This window comes from Chlamydotis macqueenii, chromosome 2, assembly GCF_036417535.1.
Source record: "Chlamydotis macqueenii isolate bChlMac1 chromosome 2, bChlMac1.mat, whole genome shotgun sequence".
NCBI lineage: Eukaryota > Metazoa > Chordata > Aves > Otidiformes > Otididae > Chlamydotis > Chlamydotis macqueenii.
Window position 1 is genome coordinate 107,710,472 of NC_141557.1, and position 17,922 is coordinate 107,728,393.

At 40.4% G+C, this 17,922-nt stretch overlaps 1 protein-coding gene across 2 annotated transcripts in view; it reads right to left on the reverse strand.

The window, feature by feature from the left end:
• GNAL (G protein subunit alpha L) overlaps window positions 1-17,922 on the reverse strand; it is a 204,052-nt gene that overhangs the window by 59,484 nt on the left and 126,646 nt on the right. For both annotated transcript variants that reach the window (XM_086740604.1, XM_086740605.1), the window contains exon 5: window positions 4,398-4,495. In XM_086740604.1, coding sequence (XP_086596730.1) covers window positions 4,398-4,495 — 98 coding nt within the window. The remainder of the gene's footprint in view (window positions 1-4,397; window positions 4,496-17,922) is intronic.

A 17,922-nucleotide genomic window follows, 5' to 3' on the forward strand; every position in this document is an offset into this window, starting at 1 on the left:
AATGAAGGCCATCATACCTGGACCTTTATTTGTTTTGATCTGTTCTACATTCATAGAAGTTTGCTTTGTAGTTCCCTTCTATGGATACAAGAAAATTTGGGCATTCAGTAACTAGTATGAAGAAACTGAAAATTAAAAAATGGAGTTGCATTCATCTTATAGGAAATTATTTAGCTTTTATAAAACTGTCCTACAATTACAAAATTTTTAAAATTTTGGTCTATGATTTATATACTAGGCAGTTCAATGTCAAGACAACACTAAATCACAATCTGAAGTTCTTTATAGATCTAGAGTTTGCTGAATATAAAGTATGTGAAATCAGACATAATACATATTATTACACAGTAGTTCAAAGTAAGTTTAAGTTAACCAAAGTAAGGTGTAAGATTTATCATCACAAACAAAACCAAGATGCTGAAATCTAGATAAGCCAAATGGGGACACAACGAAATCAAATTGACTTGTCAAATTAAATATAATGTTTTGAAATTAAACTGGAAATCTAACTTGAAAGAAATATTAAATCAGAAGACAGAAAACATTAACCTGCCAGTTTTATGATATTAACCTCAGAGAAATACAAGAAGGTCATTAGGGGAAAAATATGGTTGATGGCCATGCAAGACTTCCTCCTCAAAGAGTTACATAAATATCTTTGTAGTTAGTGACAAAGAACAATTCAGATCTGCTTATGATACATTTACCACTGTCAGACCACAAGGTCTGACCTCCGGCTTGGTCACAGATTCGTGTTTGATACAAGTATCACATGATGTACCAGCATGACACTTAGAAGAAGTGCAGATGGATGCAGAGTCATGTAGGAATATTAAAATGGTCTGACAAGCAGGCCTTCATCCTCATTTCCATGAAGGAACAGTACCCTGGTAATTTAAAAGGGCATTAAAGGTCAAGGAAAAATAACTTTCGGGCCTAATGTAAATAAAACATTCGCCTTTGTGTCTTTCTACTACTTCTGTTTCCAGCCAAATATTTCTCCCACAGCAATAAAGAAAATTAGGTTAAGTTTTAAAAATACAGAAGCTCTGTACTGTAGCCAAATTAAACTATTCCAAAACACACTGTATATGTCACTCACTCAACAGTCAGCAAGTTGGGCTGCTGACTTTATGTTAATGATTTTCAGTATTTTAAGTCAGTCACCCAACTTCTAGTCCAATTATATTTTTAACGTATGTTGGGATTTTTTTTTGTTTTGCTTTGTTTTTTTTTTTAAGCAGAGAAATCAGTGTTGACCTACTGACAAAGTTCTCCCTTCATTATCAAGTAAAAGATTAGGCTTTAGCTGATGGCATGGGATGCTTTCTCCCAAAGCCAGTGTAATGAAAACACTGCAGATGTTTCAAAATCCCACAGTAAGTGCATGTGTCAGCATTATACTCCTTCCCTTTTTTCCTTTATCGATTAAAGATCCCCATGGACAGGTTCTGAGAAAAATGCTATCTGCTCCTGCTGAGCCAGAAAGACAGCACCCTCACAGTATTTTCTAAGTGCACCTAAGAAAATATACATGTATATCAGAATTGTATTTCTAACCTAGTCATAGAATCATTGAATGGTTAGGGTTGGAAGGGACCTTTAAAGGTCATCTAGTCCAACCCCCCTGCAAGGAGCAGGGACATCCCCAACTAGATCAGGTTGCTCAGAGCCTCATCCAACCTGGCCTTGAACGTTTCCAAGGATGAGGCATCCACCACCTCTCTGGGCAACCTGTTCCAGTGCTCTACAACCCTCAGGGTAAAAAAATTTTTCCGAATATCTAATCTAAATCTACCTCCCTCTATTTTGAGACCATTACCCCTAGTCCCATCACAGCAGGGCCTGCTAAAGAGTCTCTCCCCGTCTTTCCTGTAGGCCCCCTTGAGGTGCTGGAAGACTGCTATAAGGTTTCCCCGGAGCCTCCTCTTCTCCAGGCTGAACAGCCCCAACTCTCTCAGCCTGTCCTCATGGGAAAGGTGCTCCAGCCCACTTGTCATCTTCGTGGCCCTCCTCTGTACCCACTCCAACTGGTTTACATCCTTCTTATGTTGGGGGCTCCAGAACTGGACGCAGTACCCCAGGTGGGGTCTCACCAGAGCAGACTAGTCTCACATGCTCTGGCAGTTACAAGGCAGACATGACACCACCCGTCTGAATAAGGTTCATCCAACACCAGTATAGAAACGTTCTCCTGGATAAAGCAACTACCATTGCTGTGCAACATATAAATACACGCGTTCAGCAAAGACACAGCAACTTTCAAATCTCCTTTTCATTGACTGTATTAGTACCATTTTAATTTTCAAGGAATGATGGAGAAACAGACAAAAGTTGAGTCTACTTTTAGTATCTCCTTTCTGTTCATGTTACACTTCATCATTTTGAATCATCAATATCTGTGAGAAAAAGGCTGTTCGATCAGATCAGTAAAATGGTTATTCTTGAGTTTAAAGCCTCTGCTCTGAGACTGAAGGCTTGTAAACATGGATAAGTCAGTTAGCTGTTACATTTTCAGGCAGATAATGAAATGGAAAACAGATACACTCAAGGGATATTTAAGTATCAAATACGATTTCATAAAGTGCCTTGAAGGTGAAGAATTATCCAAGCATTATATTTTGTACTATAATAAATAATCTCAGAATAAAGAAAAAGCAAGTCAGTTATAAGATATGGAGGGAAGATACATAGAAAAAAACCCCAATAATCTTCCTTTAAGCTTTTAGGAAAAAAGGTAGTAGGATTTAGTTTTACGTTTCAGGACAGTGGACTTTATTATAGATCCATCTTTTTCCTATTTGTGTTCTAGTTTTGGACCTAATGAGACTTAACATTCTTCTCCTTGTCAAAGCCTGTAGACAGGCATCATTTTTTAATGGGAAAGCACAGTACCATTAATACTGTAATTCTTCACCTGGTCCTTTCCACATTGTTTTCCGAACCAGTACTGGGGACCAGCACTGGACCTTTACTGATCAGTAAAGGAAGTTTTACATTAATTCATTTTAAATACATGTCATTATTCTATTTTCTTGGTCTGATTTCTTATTTGGGTCTATTAACAGATATCATAAGCCGTCAGTCTGGACTTTTCAGCAAGCATAGCTCAGATCTGTACGACGGCAGTGGTGGTGGGTGAAGGCAGAGAGGAAATCCACTGACCACAATTCAGGACAACTTCCTACGTTGTTTTGCATACAACCACTGCTTTCATTTCTAGCCACTCTGGACTGTGAGCAAATGCCCACGTTTTAGTAAATTCAGTTCACTGAGGTCAAATAAGTTCCTTCCTACACAGATGTATTTTTCCCTCGCTTCCATGTGCTGATGAATCAGTATTGGATCCTTCTCTTTCCCAAAAATAGTCTGGAAAGAGGGAAAATAAACTATGAGCCGCAGCACCGACATTCCCCATCGCAGCAGAAGCGCGACAAGTCCTTTAGCAACACGGCCCGCTTCCTCTGCTTCAGCATCAGCACTGAGAGCAGAGAGGACAGAAAAAGAAAACACTGAGTGTTACAACAGATTTGTGGCATTGCTGCTGACCATACTGCCAACTAGACAAATCATAACACACTAGAATGTGTTCTCTGAAACCCCTGAAAATCACATAGCAACTGTAAGAGTATATGTTTTCACAACAGCAATTCACATGAAAGGCATATCTTTGGTCAAAATCTAATTCAGAACCGGGTTAGTACTGATGACAGCTGAGTTTTGTAGCCCTGGCATGTTAATGGACTATTTCCTGATTGATCTGTTTTCATCAACGCACTATGTCTTTACAATTTGCACCTTCACAACCTACCATACACCCCTTTGCAGAACACTTCCAATCAGACGAACCCACTAAAGGATGATGAGTGTGTTATGTACACATGTACTGCTTCACTTGAAGGACAGAATATCAAATGTACTACCATCTTGTATTTAATACTGCTTATCATTTCCCTCCCTCCCCAAAAATCTATTAGTACTGCAGATATGCATTCAGGTAGGTAAAAACCTCAGAAGCTTTAATGCAATGTGAGAACATAGAGAAATATCAGTGCTGTCTGGGTCTCAGAATTCAAAACAAAGCATTTTCCTTATCTTTGCTCTACATTTTTTAAACTTAATAGTCACAATTGAAATAATTTTATGTAAATCTATTTCAAATGGAACAAAGATACTTTTTTTTTTCCCCACGCTGGTAAATATTTAGTTGTATACTAATGGCAAAATCTGATAAAACCATCAATTACTTTTGCTATACATGCTGAGGCTATACAGAGAATTAAAATGTTAATCGCTGCATTGCAAAACTCCCAGATGTTGTTAATAAAAACATATTTTCTAACTTGTTATAAATGATTACATTCTTGCCTATTAATTCCATAAAAAGAAATACTTACTACTGTGCACAGTCAATCAGTTGGTATTCGTTTGACCTCTCGAAGCATGCCTTTACGCCTTCATCATCCCAGAGCTTTTTTGCATGTTCAAAGAATTCCTGAAAATTGAAAATGCAACAAGTAAGAGAACATTTCTCAATCTTCTCAATCCCCAACCTATGTGTGTTGCTCCCTCCTTCCAACCTTCATGCTTTATACTTTTGCAGAATGATAGATTACACCTTTAAAGAGGAAAAGCAAAAATTTATTAGTAAAATTGAAGCAAAATGTACTGAACATATGCCTCCTCACAGTTTCCAGTACATGATGTGTAATGAAGACTGTCTTCAAAATTCACATCATTCCATGTATAAAATTCACTGTAAGCACAAATGTTACCTAGAAGCATGCAAACTTAATTTTTAATTGAATTTATGCTTCTGTCATGGAAAAGGCATAAAAGCGATGCAAAAAGCTGCTCAGCTTATAAACATTAGCTTCCCAGAGAAAGAACCAGACTCTAACTTTAAAAAGATTGTGTAATTTTTCCTGAAAAACACAACTTTCCGCTGCCTGGTATTTTCTCATGCAACATAATAATTTGATTGCAAGACTTCCAGAGCCTTTGCTCAACATTGCTTCCTCCAAGCAGCCGCCTGGCACAACGTGCTTTTCCCAGCTGCTACCCCAGGCATCCCAATCCAGAAATATTTGCCGGCAAGCCTATTTCAGAATTACTTGAAAGATGATTCAAAGCTGTCCTTGGTGACAGCAAAGCCATAGCTCCATTGTATAAAACACACACATGTGGACCGGTACGTCCGACCCTGCCTGCTGGCTCCTCCGCTCCTCCAGTCGCTGTTGTCGAGTCTCACATGCTCCAGTTCGTTTTAAATCTGGGAGTCATATTATGTTATACCTTTACTGGTAAGTCAAATCGTAACTGAGTTTTTTGAGCTAAAGTTTTCTAAAATCAAATGAAGAATGGTTAGATAAATAAATATTTCCTTTATTATAGGACTGAGTCTTTCCTCCCTCAAACCAAATTGTTCAAGTAGCACGTCAACTTAAACACTGAAGTTTGCAATCTCTTAACACTTCAATACAGCTACTAAATCATCAGAGTCCTTTGGTCAGTCATAAATTTGTGAAACTTAACAAATGATTTTTCCACAGTTCAATTTGGCTCTGTGTAAACTGACTGTAATGCCACTATTCACTTCATCATTCTGTTGAAATGTTGTGTAAATATCTGAATTCTAAAACTTCCTGAAATTGTTTGCCAGTCCCTCCCTACATCTTTTCACGATTGAAAACTCTCAAAAGACAAAGTTCATAGCGAAAGATCTTGGCAGCACAGTGAGTTCACTTTTACCCTGTACGGGTTTCCCAGCCTTGCATGCCACCCCTCTGAGGTGCCCCAGAAGGTGACACCCCACTCCCCAGCAACGGCCTGTGACCTGCTGGTGACATTTTCAGAGAGACGCAAAACACAAGACAAGATTTTCAGAACAAACTAGTACCGGAAAACTATTTAGTTAAGCTTTGAACCTGGCTACAGTGGCCCTGAATAACCTAGGAATGCTTTTTTCCTTTCAACTACCTTATGCATACTGTAGGGAGAGAGAAAAATCCATTCTTTAAGAAGTTCTCAAAACTTTAGAGAAAAGGAGATGCTAAACCACGCGTGAAAAAACCTTCTCAGAAAGTCTTGGAAGAAGACAGGAAGCAACAATAGAGATTGGCAGATGCTTATACTGCCCTTGGAATTTATTTCTTCACCGTAGTGATGACGTGTTTATTTTGTCTTTGTCATTTTAACGACTTTTGTAGTGATTGTTTAAAACACTGCAGATTCACCTTTTGAAGTTATGCTACAGCTATTATAAACTATTCCTACAGCAGAAGGAAAGCAAAAACAAGCTTAAGAAAGGACAAGGTATCAAACTAAAGAAGTAGAAGGAAAAAGCGGAAAAGGATAACAGAGAGCTTCTGCAAAAAAAAAAAAACAAACTGTAAAAGTCAATGTTAAATACCAGAAAACACAGAATGTTCCTCAAACTAGAAACTTATGCTTAATTGATATTTAAGGCATCAGCTGAATGCATCTCATTCGCTCGCATCTTTGTCCAAAGAAAGGCACTGCCTTCTCAACAGAAAGAGCGAGCTCTGGATAAGCATCAGGATCCTGAGGCAAAAGGTCCCAGCTCTCCCACCCCTTTGATGGGCGCATGTACAGCAGTGTACAACCTCAGACCTCTCTCCTGCAGGTGTTTGCTGCCGCAGGTGTGGGCACCAAGTACGGTACGCCCACCCTCCCCTCCTCGCCATCAGCAGGCAGGAATTCCCACCTGCCCAGAAAGCCATCTCTAAGGGGAACCTACATCTAAAAAATGGCCCCATTCAGCCCTACGTGAAGGGGACGGGAAGAGGAGAAGGATGTCAGTATGAATGCATCCTTTTCTGTGAGGTGGGATGGATTGAAAGATGGCTGCAGATGCAAATAAATAAATAAATAAATTTCCATAGCTACAGTAGTTTCTAACTTCCCTTCTGTTTTCACATCCTCTGTATGAGCTTTATTCACTCTTAAAAATCTCTTCTGGAAAAGAGGCGATCTTTCCAGCTCAGCTTCTGACATCCTACAAATACGTTGCAAATACAGGGTTTCCGTATTATATGCTTCAAATATTTCCACCTGACCATTATATCTCAAAGCAGTCTATTTAAAACAACTTCCAGACTTCTAGTCCAAAGCAAATCCTATAAAATGGAGCAAATATACTTACCTCATTAAAATGTACCGATCTACTGCTGAGGAGTACACTTGCCTGCAAATTGCCTCCCACGCAGCTACCCGATCCTTCTTTCCCAGGTGACTAAAGCCTTCCAGAAAAATCCTGCTCCATTTCAAGACACCAAGTACCATGATCCAAAGTTCCACACTTGTTTTTAACCCCTTTTTCGTCTGCTCTATGCTCTTCAGTATTTTTTCTCCTCAGCTGCTGAAGGGTCCCATTGCACACAGCCAAGCACATGGGAGGGTCCTGTTCACACAGGCCAAAACGTCTGGATCCCAACCTACTCTCCATTGCAGCACAACATCCAGATAGTAGTCATCACACTGAGCTTCAACATCTGCAACCAAGCCCCCTTTGCCTGACTGGCCTTCCAGCAACTGCTCCCAGATCCCCAGTCCCTGTGACCCATTCCCATAGACCCCAAAGCTTGTCACCTCTTCCTCCTGCCATGGCCACATCACGGCCACCTTGGTGGCAACCAGGCACCTGTGAGCTAACAAAGGTGCGGACTTTGGGCTAAGCCCGTCCTGCAGCACCTGCTCTTGGGGCTGCGGTATCCTCGGGGTGACAGCCACATTTGGCAACACCCATTGAGGGAAAGAAACAGGGTAATTCAAAGGACAGAGAATTCAGATTTGCTCCAGCTGATAAAAGAAGATGGGCTAAAACATTTCAGTTAATGTTTCTGGGAGGTGGGGAACTACAAGAAAACATTACCTTAGGTAAATAATATAAAACACAAATAAGGTTTTAAGAGTAAGTTATGACCTTAGCAGCTTACGTTCTGAGATGGCCAAACTAAAGTTTTCTAAAGGGTCTGACTTCTGTAAAGCGGCTGTTCAGAAGTTCCTAAAAGTCATGAGCCAGGTCCTGTGAGAAACCTCAACTGAGACAGGAGAAAACAGGGACATGGAAAATCACTAGGGGCATCTGGTGCACTTGGTTTGCAAGCACATGCAGCTGACCTCTATCAGATCAAAGTCACTGAAATCTTCTAAAAATCTTTATTATGCTGAAGAGAATCAGGAATAACGTACTATTTCCTGAAAGCAGAAAACCAGCTATATCATGACATGTCTATGAATACCAACCAAAACAAAGCTGTTTCATCCAAACTCTTCCTTAGGGACAGAGGCATACAAATATTTGCACCTATTAATGATACATATAATTGTATGTATTAAATATACATTGGGTTTTTTTCTTAATATTTTAATTAGAGCATTAGAGAAGTAAATGGTGATGTCTCAAGTCTCATGAACTACAGGTACTTTTCACTTCACACACATTAATTTACACCGGTTACCTAAGAATGTATAGCGATCATTAGACCATACAATACCAAAATTTTTATGTGATCAAAATGAAGATGCGGCACACATCTCAAATATTTACCAATATAAAATTATCTGTAAATTTTCCACTCTTCCTGGGACAATACGAAAAACTCAGCCCCACATTCCTGAGGTTCCTTTTCACTAGCAGATAATTTTTGCTATACATAAATATTCACACGTCATCCAAAAATCATGAAGTGACATAAGCAGGTTATGATTCCTCTTTTTTTCATAAATGTAGAAACACCTTGAGCTGATATCACTGATGTAAATAGTATTGTATTTTTACTACATTTTAAAAGGCTCTTGCAGAAACATTTTTACTCACCTATTTCAAGGTAACATTTTTAGGTTGAAAAAAAAGGAGGGACTATATTCCTATACAAAACATTCCAAGAAACCAATATAGATAACAAATGCAGATGCACTACAGTTAAGTCTCAAAGCACTGTTTTTCAACTTTGTCTTATTAGAAGTTACGGCATCTTCTTGAAATTTAACTTTCCTTATTTTGGAAACAAACTTATTTATTGGTAGGTGTGCTGGTTTAGCCCAAATCACCACAGTTTCTCGCTCACCCTCCCCCTCCCCAGCGGGATGGGGGAGAGAACTGGGAAGGAAGGAGAACTTGTGGGTTGAGATGAAGACAATTTACTAAAATAACAAGGGAAAACTACAATAATAACAGAATATAAGGATATTAAAATATACAAAGTGAACAATATATGTTTTCTCACCACCCGATGTCCCAATGACCGATACAGCCCGTCCCGAGCAGCGATCATGGAAACAAAAGCGAGCGGCAAGCAAAGGAGCAAAAGGGAGCCAGCAAGGTAGAGGGAACGATGCCAGCAAAACAAGCAGGAAAGATGGATGCCAGGAAGGCAGATACCCACCCTCGCCTGCCCCCACTTATATACTGAGCATGACGTTTATGGCATGGAATACTCTCTTTGGCCAGTTTGGGTCAATTATTCTGTCTGTCTTTCTCCCAACTTCCTGCATCTGCAAATTAGCGAGACTTGGAGAGCAGGACGGTGTCCTTGGTCTCATTCACAACAACTGGTATCATCAGGGTGTTCTATCAACATTCTTCACACACGAAATCCAAAACATACCAGCTACTGAGAGGAAAAATTAACTCCATCCCTGCCAAAACCAGGACAGTAGGTTACCTTAGAAACCTCCTTCCCCTTATAACTCCTACAAAAAATTTTCAAGTAGCTGAAAAATTGACTTGTTTCACTTTTCAGATGCCTAAATTGGAAATAAATAGTAGTGATGATTAAACAATGATCTATCTTCATGAACAAATCTTTATGTATTTTGGAAACAGAATTTTTCATCTAATTGCTTTACAAACCACAAAAGTTCATGTCAGGTCAGGAATAAAATTTTTATTCTATTAAGACTCCTTTCTGTCTTTCTTCCAGATGGAGTATATATTTAATAGCTATCCTGATGTCACCCTTCAGGCTCCCAGAAACCAGGATGTGGAAGACTCCACTCTATTTCTGTTCTGCCTATTTCTTCAGTTAATATATTGAAAACCTGGATACAGCTGCTTAGATCAATGTGAAATAAGATCAATCTTCCTCAAGCCAAAATTCATGTTCTTATTCTCCTAAGCTTCCGGACTGTAAGACAATTTCTCATCTAAAACCCAAATTAAACCTGCCTGATGAGCCTGACAATAATTTTTAGAAGTGGCAAACGTTACACATTTTTGTAGTTCTGCCATTGTGGGTGCGAAATGAAGTTGTCACTTCTATTCTGAATTTCAGTTACTATTTCTTTTCTCACATACTTAACCAAACAAAAAGTAAATCACATAATGTATAAAAAATTCCCACTCTAACGCCTCCCAAACTCCCAAGAACGACTGCAGCGCAAGATGATTCACAGAATTCATACGGGAAGGGAGGTACGTGCCCCCTGCAGAGCGGGCTGTACCCCCCTTGTACTTCCCAATGCACAGGGCAGTGGGTATACAGGCAGTCCCAGTCTCCCATCCACTCAACTACGGAAAAGTTTTGTGGAATAGAAGAGTGGTAACTGATGGGTAATACTGCAGTACTGTAAGGATGGCACCCAGTGGAGTCAAATTAAGGTTGCATAGGCAGATGACCTTCAGGGGTTTCTATATGTGACATGTTCGCCTCCGCAATCCAAACAATATCCATCTAAGCATCCGTTTCTGTGCACCACATCTGAGGTCAAAACTGAACCAGATCCATCAGCCTGTGGCCCAAGCTGCTGAGCGTGGCAGCAACAGCAAGTGGCAGGATGCCATGCTGTCACCAGGGAGGATGGACAGCAACACGGTCTGGGAGAGATGACTAGAGGAAGGACTCTAACCTAGCACTTTCTCCACTTCGCCGAGAGCCTCGAGGAAACTCTTTTCCACGTGGTGCCTGGGGGATGACCAGAAACCTTCACAGCTGCCGTGGGTGCCGGGGGGGGCTGCTGCTGCGCTGGCAGACGTCACAAATCTGATTAGCGTATTAGCATTCTGTTGGGTTTTGTAGCATAAGCCATGTAGAATAACAGAAGAATGGCAATTTAAAAAAATTTATATTTCAGCCAAGTAAAACCTGGAATTTAACAGGATAAAGCCAAAGCTACTTTTGCAGCTCAAGGACTCTCTTGCAAGCCTCTGCAGTCTCTACTCACTGCAAACAGTTCTTGGATGCTTAGATTAAGATCAGGGCAATTTAAATTGAAGAGTTCCACTCCTGCATCCATTAGGCTTTTTTTTTTTCCTTGATATTCATTTTCTCACTAATTCAAGACTCGTGCATTTGGAATCAGAGACAAACCTTCCCAAAACTACTGTTGTAATCGGGTTGTGCTTTAAATTTAACTTTTTCTACAACATAATTGCTAAGAATGAAGGGAAAAAAACCAACAACAGAGAAGAATTCTGTGATTCTAAACATAATGACCAATATATAATCATTACAGAGTTACAAATCTGGTCAAAGGAAGAAAACCACTTTTCCCTGTGGAGGCTACTGACACATCCCAGTACACAGGGTACTTCTACAGTCTACCACCATGCTTACCCTATACAGGCATCTCTGAATCTCCAAATAGGATGATACTGCTGTAGATAGTAGTTTCTTAATCTCTCGAAGCCTTTAAATCACATATGATTATCTTTCTATAAGATATACATGGCAGCTCAACACAATATAATCCAACAGTTAAGATCTTTTAGTATGTAGAGAAGAATAAATAATCTTCTTTTTGTTTTAAGAATGTATAGCAATACTATAAATAATGTATAATAAAAGCGATAACGTAAACTTGCTGAGTGAATAAACTTGAGGGACTAACACTGGGGGCTTCAGGGTGAATGGTGAGAATTAAAAAAAGGTACTTCATGCTATGTAACAAATCAAGTAGGCAGTAGGGAGGTGAATTTAAGCTGAACAAACCATCTTTAATTCCAATTTTTTGCAGAGCAGTTTATTTTCCATTGCCCAGGCTCTTCTCTGCAATACAAGACTCAGGGCCTTATAGAAAAAGAAAAACTAAAAAGCTATCTGCATAATCTTGTACATAGAGGCACTGCACAGGCAATCTTAATTTTGAGAGTGTTACTATAAACTTGAATCTTAACCCGGTCTTTATCTGAGCTGGTTCTAAACTGATGTTACGAGAAACCGAGAACAGATAGTGAGTAACAATTTGCCTCCAATTATTACTGGTTTGCTTGTGCCAATTGTAGCAACTCATTCCCTATTAAAAATACTCTTCACCACCAAACATCTACCGAGTGGAACTGTAAGCTGTAGGAACAAAATTTGTAAATGGACTTAATGCAAAAATTATGGGGTAAACTACCAGACAAGACACCCAAGAGAGAAGGAAGCCTGCTCAGTTACCTCTTCCACAAACAAGTACAGCCTCTTGATAATCAGCCTCTTGTTTATGAGACAGAATTGTCCCCTATGGCTCAGTCGGCTCCACTCCTTAATCCTTTATGAAATGTTCTGCCTAACAAGGGAGCTGTTTTGCTGTAGGTACACAAAATGCAGCTGCTCAAACTCCTAATGCCCACAACACAGACAGGCAAACAGAGTTACAATTTAAAAACAAAAGCAGAACACATGACTTGAGTTTTTCCAACAGCAGTGGCATCAGAATCTTAATTAGCACCCAAGGAATAGCACGAGAAACACCGAAACCACGTAGGAGTGGTCAACTGGCACGCAAGGACCGTGCTTAACAGTGGGGTTCAGATGTTTCTAAAGCACCAGCACTTAGGGCAGATCAATTATACAGAAACCTTTAGAAAAAGTACAACCTCCACCCCCTGCAAGGTATTTTCTGTCGTAACTTGTGGGTGTGCAATAATCAATGCAATTACTTTGCTAGTTAGTGACTCATTCTCATAGGCAAAGCAGCAGTTTGGCCTCTAACCCTCCTCTGAAACCTAACTTTGGATCTATCAAAGTGAGTTACAGAATAATACATCCAGATCTACCTTCTCTCCCTGTTCATTGGACTTGTTTTGCCTTTTTTAGGCTGGAGGCAGCAGCTTTGAAGCACGATCAGCCTGCACTAAGTGTAACCTCAGTTCATTAGAACCAAACATGGGAAGATGGTAAATACCACCTTCACAGAACACACTTGTGTTGGGGCATCTCATGTTCCAAGAAAACAAAATTAGTTTATTAACTCCTAGGAGAATCTTATCCAACTTTGAAGTGTAAGGAGAGAAGCTGGGGAAACAAACAGCATTTAAAAAGGTTTAAAAGCACCTTTTCCACACAGCTACCACATGCCACGACATTGAGACAAAATAAATGAATTGTGGAGCTCGTTGACAATGTTCAAGAACCAGGAGTACAACCAGCACAGTACATTCCACATCCCTTTCTTGAACTATTTTTGTGACTTGACTTTCAAGCTCTTACTCTACATTACATTTCCAAGAAGTGTGTACAGTTAAGGTATCAGCCTGATTGCCTTAGTAGTTCTATTTCTGCCTGCTAGAAACGTGTTCCATCTGCCATCTTATTTTATAGAAATCAACAAGTTCACTTTTGTAGACCACAAACTCATCTACAAAGCCTGAGAAATATATTATACATTTTTCAAACTCATACGTGTCAAAGACCAAAAAAAAGTCTGAAAGTTGTTTAGATCACACTAGCAGAAACAAAAATAAAAACATGATTTTGTGCTTTCGCAATATTTTGGGGTCAGCACTGTGGATAAGATAGGCTTTGAAGATAAAAACGCATAAGTCAAAGAGCAGTTCCATGTTTTTTCTTCACTACTTATTAAATAGTGGCTTTTTTTTTTCCTGAGCTAGACAATGAAGCTTTTGTCATACTTAAAACCAAAACCTCTGATTCAGTCTTTGTCGTAGTTCAGCCCCGATCGGACCAGACTACGCAGTCTCTCTCTCACTCCCCCCACACTCCAAGAGAATAGGGAGAGAAAATATAAGGAAAAACGGCTCAAGGTTTGAGATAAGGACAGGGAGAAATCCTTAAAGTTACCGTCACGGGCAAAACAGACTCGACTTGGGGAAAACTATTCATTTATTACTACAAACAGCAGGATAATGAGACAGAGAACAAGATAACCTCCATCCACCCCTCCCTCTTCCCAAGCTTAACATTATCTCTACTGCCTTCCCCCCCCGAGCAGCACAGCGGGGAAGAGGGAATGGGGGTTGCAGTCAGTTCATCATATGTTGTTTTATGCCGCTGCTTCATGGTCGGGGGAAGAACTCCTCACATTCCTCCCCTGCTCCATTGTGGGGTCCCTCCCACGGGCCACAGTCCTTTGTGGAACTGCTCCGGCGTGGGTGATCTCTTCCACGGAGTTCAGTCTCTCCAGAACAGCTGTCCCAGCGGGCCCTCCACGGGCCACAGCTGCCTTCAGGCATCCACCTCCCCCAGTGCGGGGTCCTTCACGGGCTCCAAGTGGATCTCTGCTCCTCCGTGGACCTCCATGGGCTGCAGGGGGACAACCTGCTCCACCATGGTCATCATCACAGGCTGCAGGGGAATCTTGGCCAGGAGCCGCATTACTCCTCCCCCTCCTTCTGAACTGACCTTGGTGTCTGCAGCCGTTCCTCACAACAGGCTGGTAGATGTCTCTCAGGATCTTTTTTACATCTCATTCACTTCTCATCTCCTCTCCACTTCTTGCAGCCGGGCTGGACCGAGTCGGGCCCAGTCGGCTGCCTGGCGAGAGGCCAGAGGGTGAGGCCTGCAAGGCCCATGAGGCCTGCGCCTCCCCCTCTGCACCTCTGCCCCCGCTCAGCTTCTTCACATCTTCTCTTCTCTCTCTTTTTTTTTTCTATTTTCCCATTCTTAAATACGTTATCGCAGAGGCGTCATCACGAGACATTCTGCTACCAATCGGCTCGGCCTTGGCCAGCAGTGGGTCCGCCCTAGGCCTGGCCAAGTCCCCTGAACAAAGGGGAGCGACTTCTAGCAGTTTCCTACAGAAGCTACCACCTTAGGCCCCCCCTTACTAACAAAACCACAACAGTCTTCTAGTTTCCATTTTAATAGTTTATTTCAACTTTCAGTCTGCCATCACAAACCCTTGAACACCGCTGCCTCCCTGCTATTTTGAGGGGGCCATCAAGCTCTCTACTAAGGAATGCAGGAGAAAAAAATTAAGCAAATTACTCATCACACGTAGTGCCTAAAACCATGTTGTGCTGAGGATGCAAAGCTCAAGTACTTTCTTTTCCTTGAAGATATTTTGGTTTTGTCTATGTTAGGACCTCTCCCTGAACGTACATAGGGCTCTTAATTAAAAAAAAAAAACACTCTCAAATTATTTGTGAAAGTAATTACAGTTGTGTTACACAATCCTGCAGCACTGCTGACCTCTGCGTTTCTGAAGCACTTGTGAAAATAAAAGGTAAGTATTGTTGTAATTCCCTCAAGGAGAATTTTTTGTGGACAACAGATGATGACAAAGCATGAGATAAATCTGCAAGTGCTGAACAACATACAAAACTTCATGGTACTGACCAAACAGAAGAATTAGAAATATGTAGCGACTTTACAGAATTTGGTGGCAGATGATTTGTCCTTGTCATCAAGATGCTGATTACACAGTTGTCTTTCTAGAGCACTGAGCTTTCAAACTGGAAAAATTACTGAAAAACACATAATCTGGGTGTCACCTGTACTGGGAGATGTTTGCTTGCTGTTTGTTTGTTTGCAATAATGGCACTGCAAAAGTGCAGAGATTCTGTACGTCAAAATTTGAATCTTTATCTAATTAGGCCAGCCTAAATGGAGTGGAGTTCATTCAGAGCAGAGGACGGCAAATCAACCCACAGCAGTTTTGCTGCTGGTTCTGGTTCTGCAACCATTGAACTCCTGGGCCTCAAACTGCAAGGAACACCATACTTCATTTTCTCAGCAGTCAATATAACATCCAGTCCGTGAGTATGTACAAACCACTCTGCAATCCCCAATGAAGGGACTGTTATGGAAGTGAGAAGTACTGCTATAAGACATGCATTATAAATTGGTAAACTTCAGGCCTTTCACAGCAGGAAACATTATCAAGATTGCTTTTTCAAAACACAAGGCAATAGTAATAACTGACATGCCGTAACATGGCAGAGCTGGATCTGAATCCCCTGTGGCTTTAATTCTCAAGTAGTATTGTATCAGATCACATTTTTTATTAGCAGTATCGTAAGACAGTCATCTTTTCCATGCCGCAATGCACTTTGGCACACATCAGTAGAAAAAAGTTGAGATGCTCTAGTGGATTGTTTCACTGAGCAGTGGAAATCATGCAGTCAATTCCTGTCTGCTGCTTTGAAGATATAAGCCTAAATGTGCCCTTTGTCACCTTTTGATGATGGGAACTTGACCCCCTGTGCAAGTTACTCCTGCGGTGCTCTCAGCCCTTCTCACAAGCCTGCCTCGGTTTTCATTACTCAGATGATGGGGATGCCCCCAACGAAGTCAGACCGGCAGAGTCCAAAGCTGAGGGACGTGGCTCTACACCCTCCCCAGGCTGCTCTCTTGCCCCTGCCCATAGGGAACCCCTGCTGCCTCTGTAAATAGAGTTTCATAGTACAGACAACCATCAGGCAAGCTGAAAAAACACAAACCTACAGCTTGTAATTCTGCCAGTACAAAAAGTTTCTACTACTCACAGCTTCAACTGTTTTCTTTAAAGCAGTTTTGAAGGTCATACATCAAGGAACTATTTCATACTCTAGCACACACTTTATTATTTGTAAGTGATTTCCTACCAGACAAGTGGTTTGCAAGGACCGAGAACTCTCATTTCCTTTTATAGATTTGATTCGGAAATAAATACTGGCAACATCATGTGACTAACAGGCAGCATCCACAACTTAAGCAACTCTAGTAATTAAATTGGAAAGCAACGGAAAAGTCAGCCCGCTGCAGCCAGATCTATTTAGCTTCCTACTCCTCTGCACAAGTTTTATCTAAATTCTTCAATGTTATCTCTCCTCTCTGACACTTTTTCCTGTCCTCACCCATGTGCAAAAGACACCCTACCTTCAAGACAGTAACTTACTCATTCTGAAATACTTCTAATAGCAGGAAAAGGAAATACAAGTCTTCATTGTATCTCTGTGACTAAATGAAATTGAGATTCAGCAAACAAATTTTTCTAAATGAACAACCACAAACGTAGATATAAGTGTATGAATAAGGATTCCAAAGGAAAAACTTTTTGTCTTTCCTATCTGATGGCTGTTGCCTTTAAGAACTATTCTGGGAAAAGACTGTGGATACAACTGTAGGAACTAGTAATTTCGACTATCTGAAAGTAATACACTTTAAAGGAACTCCATCATTTGAAGGCATGTGCTCACAACTTTTACAGATGCAGAACTACTGTATCTTATTATTCAGCAAGACTAAGGTGTCTTAATAAAGCTCTGAAAAGTAAAACAGATTCTTAAGTAAATCTTGGCCACATACTATATAATTTTCAACATTCTCCTAGCGCCATCCCTCATGAATCTAGCTCTGACGAGCCCCAGAAATCAACCTTTTCAGACTAATTCAGAAGAGATTTAGCTAGTGACTTCAGAAAAGCAAAATTTTAATTTCCAGTGTTTAGTTCTTAATTTCCATTCTGCAAAGTATATTATTTTGAATAATTGAGATAATAACATCCTATTAAGTGTAATATAGAAAGAATGTATATACAGTAACAAATGAAATCGCTGAGGCACCATAACTTATTTTTTATTAGCCCATAAATATTCTTGAAACTCAGAAACTACCTAGAAGTCAACAGAAATCTTTATCTGTAGGAACAGAAATATCTATCTTTACGAATAGATGACCAGAGACAACGAACAACTTGTGGATGGGAAATTCTGTTGGAATTTCAGAGCTGGAAGGTTTTAAGAGAGTCTAG